This window comes from Leptonychotes weddellii, chromosome 9 (genome assembly GCF_054177405.1).
Source record: "Leptonychotes weddellii isolate Sample4059 chromosome 9, ASM5417740v2, whole genome shotgun sequence".
NCBI classification, from domain to species: domain Eukaryota; kingdom Metazoa; phylum Chordata; class Mammalia; order Carnivora; family Phocidae; genus Leptonychotes; species Leptonychotes weddellii.
The window spans coordinates 58,605,637-58,615,787 of NC_138377.1; the positions used below are offsets into that span (position 1 = coordinate 58,605,637).

The 10,151-nt window shown below is 35.2% G+C and overlaps 1 protein-coding gene across 4 annotated transcripts in view; it reads left to right on the forward strand.

Moving 5' to 3' along the window:
• The window catches only part of STRN3 (striatin 3), an 85,316-nt gene extending 75,808 nt beyond the window's left edge, over positions 1 to 9,508 (forward strand). For all 4 annotated transcript variants that reach the window (XM_081829472.1, XM_031024009.2, XM_081829473.1 and 1 more), the window contains 3 exons: positions 2,098 to 2,205; positions 7,589 to 7,675; positions 7,760 to 9,508. In XM_081829472.1, coding sequence (XP_081685598.1) covers positions 2,098 to 2,205; positions 7,589 to 7,675; positions 7,760 to 7,929 — 365 coding nt within the window. In that variant the 3' untranslated portion in view covers positions 7,930 to 9,508. The remainder of the gene's footprint in view (positions 1 to 2,097; positions 2,206 to 7,588; positions 7,676 to 7,759) is intronic.
• The last annotated feature ends 643 nt before the right edge of the window (positions 9,509 to 10,151 follow it).

The window sequence follows — 10,151 nt, forward strand, 5'->3', positions numbered from 1 at the left end:
AAAGGAACACCCCGCATCAATAACTTGGTTACCCTGGAGTTAGTGATTACAAGTGAAGGGAAAGATCAATTATTGATCCCTCCCCCACTTTATCAGTTTTCAAAATAATGAGGTTGTTTCCTAGCATTACCCAGAGGTGACCATTGAGTCTTTTGGGTGGTGTTTGTTTTTATTACCATTATAATCTCTAATCTCGGATATAAATGTATCTGATGTGTTTCAGTCTCTTGCAGGTATTACCTTTATCAGTCTTCAGGCTGTTTCATCTTTGGCCAGTGGGAGCTTCTTCAGGTTGGCTCTTGAGTCCTTTTGACATGACTCTGGTAGTCATTGATAGCTTTCTTACTTTCTGATATGGCAAGATGTTTTGGGTTCATCTTGTTCATTTTGTGCCCCAGACTGAAATCCTGCATTTCTCTGAGGAGCCATGGTTTCTTTTAGTGGAAAATGACATGTAGAGATTACAGTATAGGTGCAAGGCTTTTGGGTTGGTCCTGATGACTTTTATGGCTCTTGAGTTGCTTGTTGGTTTGGGCGGCTTCAGTGGACAGAGCTAGAAATGCATTTTTTAAAAAGAAAAACACTGATAAATTCATACAAATACTTCCCGTTCAAATTCAGATGTATCTGTTTGCTTTTTACCTCATCTTAATCATGTCGAAACTCTTGGTTGTCAGCAAAATCATCTTCATCATCTCCCATTTGATTTATTCCACAGATATAGTCATCTCATAATAATAAAACCAACACCACCACCAGTAGTTTGATTAATGATAATGGTTTCATATTCATGGTGTATTCCACTCGGGACGGGACATCTAATTATTCTGCTTTAAAGTCACTTGAAATGGTTCATTTCTTTGTGTTTATACCCCAAATGGATATACAGTTACAGTCATTTGTTTAATTTTACTTTTTTTTTTTTTTTTTGGTGAGTGCCTTTAAAAAATCATTTTATAACTATTTAAACCATTTAAATGGTTTCATGGTCAAATCTCAAACCAAATTATACTCAAAGGTTTCTTTCCCAGCATCTTTTCAACTCTACTCCCTTTCTCCCTCTAACACAGGTAATGTGTCTAAGTTAAGAGTTCTTTTATAGGGGCACCTGGGTGGCTCAGTCGTTAAGCCTCTGTCTTCAGCTCAGGTCATGATCCCAGGGTCCTGGGATCGAGCCCCGTGTGGGGTTCCCTGCTCCGTGGGGATCCTGCTTCTCTCTCTCCCACTCCCCCTGCTTGTGTTCCCTCTCTCGCTGTGTCTCTCTCTGTCAAATAAATAAATAAAATTAAAAAAAAAAAAATTCTTTTATGTATGTGGAATGACTGATGTAGTTAAAATCTAATAAATGTTGATGATATTTTCCCATTAGTTTTGATCCCTCTCTGTTCTTCCTCATCTCTAATAAGAAATTAAGAACTTGGTAGCAAAGGAAGTTCTCATCCCTAAGAACATTAATTCCTGTTTGTGTTTTTTTGTGAGTTGGGTAGGATAAGGGTTGTTCCTTGCAAACATCTAATTTTCACTTGCAAATTTGTTCATTAAATGTTTATAATTCATTTATGGACTGGTTATTTAAAGTAATAATTACTGTGGGTCTTTAAGATTCTAAACCACCTATACTGACAGTCTGCATTAAAATATTCCTAATTTTTCCTAAATTTGAGCTTAATACTATCCATATTATAGGACATGATAGCTTACACTTCTATTTTTTAAGAAACTATATCTCTCTAGAGCTCTAGTTTTAGTTTTCAGATTTTTATTTTATACAAATGCTTTAATTTTTTAAATGATTCTTACTTTTTGGTAAGCCTAAAAAGGCTGTCATCTAGGGGCACCTGGGTGGCTCAGTCTGTTAAGTGTCTGCCTTCAGCTCAGGTCATGATCCCAGGGTTCTGGGGTCGAGCCCCATGTCAGGCTCCCTGCTCAGTGGGGAGTCTGCTTCTCACCCTTCCTCTCCCTCTGCCCCTCTTGCCCTGCTCGTGTTTTCTCTCTCGGTCTCAAATAAATAAAATCTTAAAAAAAAAAAAAAAAGCCATCATCCAAATTTTAACGGAAAGTTTGAACTTTAGTGCATTATCTTCCTTTATTTTTCAGGTTTACAATCCAATAATCACATTAACAGAGTAGTAAGTCATCCCACACTTCCTGTTACAATAACTGCTCATGAAGATAGACACATCAAATTTTTTGATAATAAAACGGGTAAGTAGGTTATCGTATTTTCTTTTTAGTCTTAATACTTTAAATTTGAGATGATCAAAAATGCTATTCTTTTTATGTAAGACATACTGAGTTTTTGCCTAAAAATTTGCCAAGTTAAACTATTTCAACTCAGATTTTCACTTCATGTAGTACACTTACATGTTAAGTTCTGTCCTTAATTGCCTATCAATTATGTTTTCTCCGTGTCATGTTAAATATAAACCCATCCATTTGAAATTTTTTCTTTCAAATTCTGTTGTTGAAAGGTCTCTTTCTGGGGTTTGGTATTTCAGATATGCTCTTAGAATTATTCCTCAGGAGATGAAATGATGAAATAGTGGAAATTGTTAATTGTTATTTTCCCTCTATTTCTTGTGAGGAAACTTACCAGTTATATAGAAGTGAAATTAAATTTTAATTTGGCCATTGGGTTATTTCTTTAATGACCTCTGTTTCATCTGTCATTAGAATACCACATGAAATACTGTTTATGCTCTCAGTTAGGCTTCTTTGAGAAGCTAAAACAGGGGTTTTGAAGGATCTCCAAGTAAGAAACTTAAAAGTTAATTGCAGCATTATTGCAGGGCCACAGATTATCAAGCAAGACGGCAAATCGGAACTACAGATTTCTCTTTAAAATCTCACTGATTCATTCATTCATTGAAGTAGGCTCCACGCCAAAAGTGGGCTTTAAACTTATGACCCTAAGATCAAGAGTCAGATGCTCTATTGACTGAGCCAGCCAGGTGCCCCTCTACAAATTTCTCTTTGAAGGTTATATATAATTATTAATCTTATAATTAATGGTTATGATTATAACCATTAATTGGACATGGTTATAATTATTAATCTTTAGAGTCTTAAATAAATCCCTGTGTTCAGATAACACTCTAATGGACAGATTCCTTTTAACTCAGTAGAACAAGTTGAGAAGAGAATGAATATTTATAGTCTATATTGCATAGGAAAGAAGATTCATATTCATATGAAAGTTCTCACTTCAGCACCTCCTCAGAACAAGTCTTCGAACATTTTTATGAAGCCTCAGTCTCTTCTTCTGCTGCAAGCACAGAGATAATTTCCTTTACTGTGTTTCTGAAAAGATTTTTTAAAATTAACTATTGAAGATTTATATTTAGGTTTCTAAGAGGAGGGTCAGGAATTTCAGTAGTTGTATTAACAGCAAAGTGTGAGTCTCTAGAGCTGTTTTATTGGCAGAAATGAAATGAAGAAAATGGTAATAAAATTTTTTTTAATAACAAATAAGGAACCTATAGTCTTTCAGATTGTTTGCAAATTCTACCAATTTATTCTTTCTGTTAATTAGTCTAGTTACCTTATCTGTAATGTAAAGACAAAGCAATAGGCTCTTAACAATGGAAAAATTCTTTCTAAATCCTGTCTCACTTCACACAAGGTACATACATAACAACATAGTGTTAAATTAAACTGTAAATTGTGTTCGGATATACTGTTTCCAAAGAAATTTTTCCCTGAAAATTGGTAATTCATATAAATGTGATAAACTGGAGTATTTTCATAGCTGGTCTGGTGTTGACAGCTAAGTTTTTAATAGAGTATTCTATCCAATGACTAGTGTATTTATTGAATTTATCTGAAACATTATAGAAATTGATACTATGGATGAACTCAATGAATTCTTAGATTTTTAACAAAAAAAGTATATTTAGCTTTTGTATTCTGCATGGCACTGGCTGCTATCATGTATAAGATGTGGTTTCTGCTCTCTGGGAGCTTATTGTTGTTTGGGGAAAATAGGACGTGTGTCTCTGTGTGTGTGCATGCGCACACAGTGCACTCATATTTGCAATAAGATGAGCCATACTAGATAAAGGAGTCTTCATAGTGAAGGTTTGATCTTTGCCTTGAAGAAATGGGTAAGTATCTGTAGGAGACTGTGCTAGACACAGTGTTACATAAGAGGCTTCTAAATAGGTCTAGGTTGAGATAAGACAATGACAAAAAAAACACCTCATTTTTATCTATAATTTTATAAAATTGACATTTCTCTCAATGTCAACAAGAATTTTTTCTGAAATAATAGAGCAATGCTTAAGGAAACTGGTGATTTCTTGAAAGTATCTAAGTAGGGAATGCTTTGAAAAGTTTAAGTAGAAATGGCTCCCTTCTTGGGGTGCCTGGGTGGCTTAGTCGTTAAGCGTCTGCCTTCAGCTCAGGTCATGATCTCAGGGTCTTGGGATTGAACCCCACATCGGGCTCCCTGCTCAGCAGGAAGACTGCTTCTCCATCTCCCACTCCCCCTGCTTGTGTTCCCCCTCTCGCTGTGCCTCTCTGTCAAATCAATCAATCAATCAGTCTTAAAAAAAAGTTACATAATTTGTTGATTGTTAAACAGCAGAGAGAAATTACACGGTTGATGGATTCACACGCTGCATGCAGTTTGCGTCCAGAGTCTACATTTTTTTTTTTTTTTTAATATCTCTTTTGGGCGCCTGGGTGGCTTAGTCGTTAAGCAGTCTGCCTTCAGCTCAGGTTATGATCCCAGGGTCCTGGGATCGAGCCCCACGTTGAGCTCCCTGCTCGGTGGGAAGCCTGCTTCTCCCTCTGTCAGTCCCTCTCCTGTGTTCCCTCTCTCGCTGTGTCTCTCTCTGTCAAATAAATAAATTAAATCTTTAAAAAAAAATAGCTCTTTTGTCCCCATTTCATAGAGGCTCACAATATTGATTACCCATGTCAAAGGGCTTAAGGTGCCAGAGAGGGGAGAACGGGTGACTGCATGTATCCTCTATTTTCCTCCATTATAGGAGGAGAGAATTAACTTTGGTCAGTGAAGAGAGGCAGTAGCAGAGATGTAGGGCAAAAGTGAAATTGGTTAAATGTGAGAAGCTGCAAGTATATGTTGGTAAAGACAAAGTCCTAATTCTCGGGAGGTGTCAGAAGTTTTGTGACTTTTGTGGTAACCAGCATCCAACTTAGTTCAGCTTTCTGCCTCCTTATTTGCATCCAGTCTGAAGAAGTCACTTAAATTTCGAAGTGGCCTTCTGACTGTATGGAGAGGAAGGGTTGATTGTAAGTTGGCTTTAGCATATCATAGGGTTAATTTAGTGGACAGGTAGGAGAACTGGAGACAAACTGGGAAACTATAGTACCCTTGAAGAAGTGAGTAGATCTGCTGTTTGGATGAAAGAATTCTTTGGTTTAAGACATGTTACATTTAGGAGATGCAGGATCGTTCTCAGGAGAGAAGTTGGAACTAGATTTGTGAATTAAGAGTTCTCATCATAGATTTGACATTTTAAGAGAAGCTAATGATGCTTGGTATTTAACCTCTAATGATTTGAGATTATTGTCCTGGAGGCTAACCATTTCATACTTGGTTTTTTTTTATTGGAATGTTGTGAGGAATGGATTCTAGATCTGATGAGTTATGTTAGACTAAGCAATTAAAGATAGTATGTTGAATGATTCTTCTGTTCCTCAGAATAGCAGAGAAGAATCTCTAAAATTATTCTGTTAGTATTAGTGAGAGACAGATGTGGTTTGAAATGATGAGAGAGTAATTTTGTACTTAACTAATGATGTTAGTATTGCCAGAAAATGATAGGACCTTTTATGTTTTTCAGAGTAACTTTCTGCACCTTTGATTATGTTGTGGTTTTATATTCAGGCCAGGAGCTGTAGCAGACAAGAAAAGTAGATCTATTTCATGTCACGTTGTGGAATGTCAACAGGGAACCAAAAACATGGCAAATGATTGTAACTAGAATTCTGGAGAAGGCCTCTCATTAGGAGCAACTCAGGCATTTGAGTAATAAAGACTCATTGCTGAATGAAAGGGCAGGAAATTTTAGAAATATCAGTATTTGCTATTTTATTCCCTTCTTGGATGAATCAATTTATGATACTGCTTTCCATCCATCAAAGGCATATATTGCCAGTGCAGAGGCTAATCCCCTTGTCCCAAGGTATTTATGCAACACGACTGTGTACTTATAACTTGTTTTTTAATTTTAACTTGCTACTGAATCCCATTTTCTTGCCAAATCTTGAGTGAAGATATTCATTAAATCCAATTTTCCAGAATACTGTTTTTGCTACTATCTGGGGAAATCCAGAATAATTTCTCTAATATACTCTCACTCCTCTCCCCTTTCTTGTTTCTAATGTATAAAATGATTGACATTTCAAAGGATAAATGAATTTGATAATAGTAGAGTCTTTAGTTAGGAATATATCCTCTAGTGATTTATCAGTAACCCTGTATATGAAATAATCTTTACATTTCTTAACAAGGAAGATTTTTTCTGTTTCTAGTTTAATTCCACTTTATATGATCTTAAGCCTTTGATGCAACCATACAGTCATTATGTTTTCCACTGCCTACCAGGTACTGTCCGATTCATGTCGCACAGATGTCTTTTTTGGGGAGTAACTGGGAAAGTTCTGCATTAGAATTCAAATTCTCTTAAAAAAATTATTACAGGCATACCTCTGTGGGTTCAGTTTCACACCACTGCAGTAAAGCTGATTTGTCATTAAAGTGTGTCAAATGAATTTTGGTTTCCCAGTGTATATAAAAGTCGTGTTTATACCATACTGTTGTCTACTAAGTGTGTAATAGCATTATGTCTAAAAAAACACCCAACGTATGTACCTTAATTGAAGAATATTTATTGCAAAAAAAAAAAAATGCTAACCATTGCTGAGCTTTCACTGAGTTGGAAGCACTCATAGATCACCATAACAAATATAATAATAATGAAAAGGTTTGCATTATTGCAAGAATTACCAAAATGTGACAGAGACACAAAGTGAGCAAATGCTATTGGAAAATGGTGCCAATAGATTTGTTCAATACAGGGTTGCCATAGATCTTCAGTTTGTAAAACAACAACAACAACGACAACAACAAAAAACTGTAGTATCTTTGAAGCGCAATAAAAGAAGGTATGCCTGTCTACTGGGTGAACATTGAAAACTTTAAGTGACAGAAGGCAGACACAAAAAGCCACATGTTACTGTATGATTTCAACTGTATGAAGGATCCAGAATAGGCCAACTCATAGTGAGTGAAAGCAGATTAGTGGTAACCAGGGGCTTGGGGGAGGGGAGAAATAGGGAGTGACTGCTTAATGGGTACGGGTTTCCTTTTGCAGTGATGAAAATGTTCTGAACTGGATAATGGTGATGCTTGCATATCATTGCGAATGTTCTAAAAGCCACTGAATGATACCTTCCCAAATGGTTAAAATGGTAAATTTTATGTTATGTGTATTTTACCACAATAAAAAATATATTGCTATGATTGTCTATTTTATGTTGATGTTATATTATGGTTTCTGATCTCGCAAGTTAGTAACTATTTGTGAAAATTTTATCTTGTGTGTTATGTTTTATTTAGGTAAAATGATCCATTCTATGGTAGCTCATTTGGATGCTGTTACAAGTCTAGCAGTAGATCCTAATGGAATCTATCTGATGTCTGGAAGTAAGTCTGAACTTCCTATACTGCCACAAACTTTATAAAGGAATTGTTACTCAGTAATGTACTTTATTTGTTCTTTTATTACAGGCCATGACTGTTCTATTAGATTGTGGAATTTGGACAGCAAGACATGTGTGCAAGAAATAACAGCACATAGGAAGAAATTAGATGAATCGATTTATGATGTTGCTTTCCATCCATCAAAAGCATATATTGCCAGTGCAGGGGCTGATGCCCTTGCCAAAGTATTTGTGTGAATCAACAAAAACTCACATCTTAACAACAGATTTGCTTGGACAGAAAGAGGGTCTGCATCACTGCCATCCGAAAGGTTACTGATATGACACTACATGTGATCTGCCTGGTGAAGGCTATTCAAGGCAGGCATAAATTGATGGAAATCACATCTTAATGTCAGGCTCATTAATTTAATTGTAATTACTGTATCTCATGGGACAAATAAAAAGGACTCCATTATTTGTGGCCTGTACTGGATATGAACTGAGCGTATGTCTGTTTTTTAGGTATCTTTAAGCCAATGTGGAGTCTGATCTTACAAAAGACTTTTATTTTGGACTCTGTGTGCTGCCTTAGGGTTAGGAATGTGGTGCTCTTGTTGGGGGGGAAGTGAGCTCCAAGAGTAGCTTTTTTTCATCTCTTAGTGATTTTCTGTTTATCAGTTGAATGCCACAGATTCCCTTTTAAACTTATTTTGCTTTAAAAAAAAAAAAAGAAAATTTAACTTAAAATATTTTAGCATTAGTTGCACAAAATGTTTGGATAAAATTCTAGTTTTTATAAGTCTTTTTATATATTTAGCCTGTCACAACAGTGCTCAAGATTGTATTGAAGTTTTTCTGCATTATACAACCCTAAAACACAGAGATCTCACTGACCCGCTGCCGTGTAACCACACTTTTTCCTTCTTTTGCCTAATACAGCTCAGCTAAGTCCTTCCATAAAGATGCTAAATCACCTTCATCATCACATAATTGTCTTCATATAAACCAAGGACTTTATTAAGTGTATTAAAATGAAACAATGGGGTTTAATACTCCAAATGAACTCTTTAAAAAGAAAAAAAACGAACTAATCTTGGCATCCTATCACTATGTGATATTTTGTACATCTTACTGTATTTACAAGTTTATTTATCAAGGATTATCCATCTTGCTAATAGCCTATTATTTATTTCACTTTTTGTTGGTCTTTATATCCTTTTATTAATGTGCTAAAGGAACCTGTATATCTATTTTGGAACTCTTTGAATGGTCTAAAATAGACTAAAAATGGAATATTTTATAGTTTAAGTTACAAACCAAGGTGATTTCCCCCAGATGCATATCTTGGTTTATCATGATTCCAAACAAAAACTATGTTGTTTAAAAATATTTGGAGTAAAATTTTATTTGCATTACAAATAGGACACAAAAATAGTTGAATCAGGATACAGAAATCTGCTGTGTTTGGACTAGTTATCCCTGTTTTATTTTTTCAGATGTGCTTAATTTTATGGTGTAACTAAAGATTTTGTTTGTGTAATGCATGATTAAGACAATAAAGTATTTTTTCTAGTCTTCCAAAAACTTTTCTGATCAGTTTGCGAGTTTTGATGAGTTTTGTAAGGTTTTTGTTTTACAAACTATGAATCAGCAAATTTTTAAGATTGTATCACATAGCAAACGTACAGCTATTGAAAAATAATGTATATAAAATGCATATAATAAATATTAAATTGTGTACCTGTATGTTACTGTTGGCTACATTATTTTGTGTTGATTATTTAATAAAGTGCAATACTTTACTCTCCATCATTAAACCAGGAAATGGAGATGATTTCTCAGTGAGTCCTTCATTTCTATGCTGTTCTGTTAAACTTTGTATTGCTTATTGAGACTCTAGTAAGATTAGAACAGTTAACACTATTAAGAATGACTTTCTATGTATTTCACCCCATTTGGGAATCTTAAAAAATCTATTAAAATAAGTTAGATAATTCACAATAACCAAAAAAAAAAAAGAAAAAGAGATCCAGGTTTTTATTTATTTATTTATTTGAGAGAGAAAGAGAGCGAGCATGAGAGGGGAGAGGTCAGAGGGAGAAGCAGACTCCCCGCTGAGCAGGAAGCCATCCCAGGGACTCCATCCCAGGACTCCAGGATCATGACCTGAGCGGAAGGCAGCTGCTTAACCAACTGAGCCACCCACGTGCCCCAGAGGTCCAGTTTTAAATCATTTCCTTAAACGTTCTATTTATGAAATCTGGGTTTCAGTTAATAGTGTTGTCATTCTTATCTAGCCATACCTGTTTCCACAAAAAAGCAAAGCAGAGAATAAACTGCATTACTCATTAATTGAAAGTCCTTATAAATATTAAGTATTAGTATCTTAAACTTTTTCCTTCAACAAAGTAATATCCTTTTTCTTTGAAGAAAATTAGAAATGGAATTAGAAGGTAACAGAAAACTTACGTGGCAAA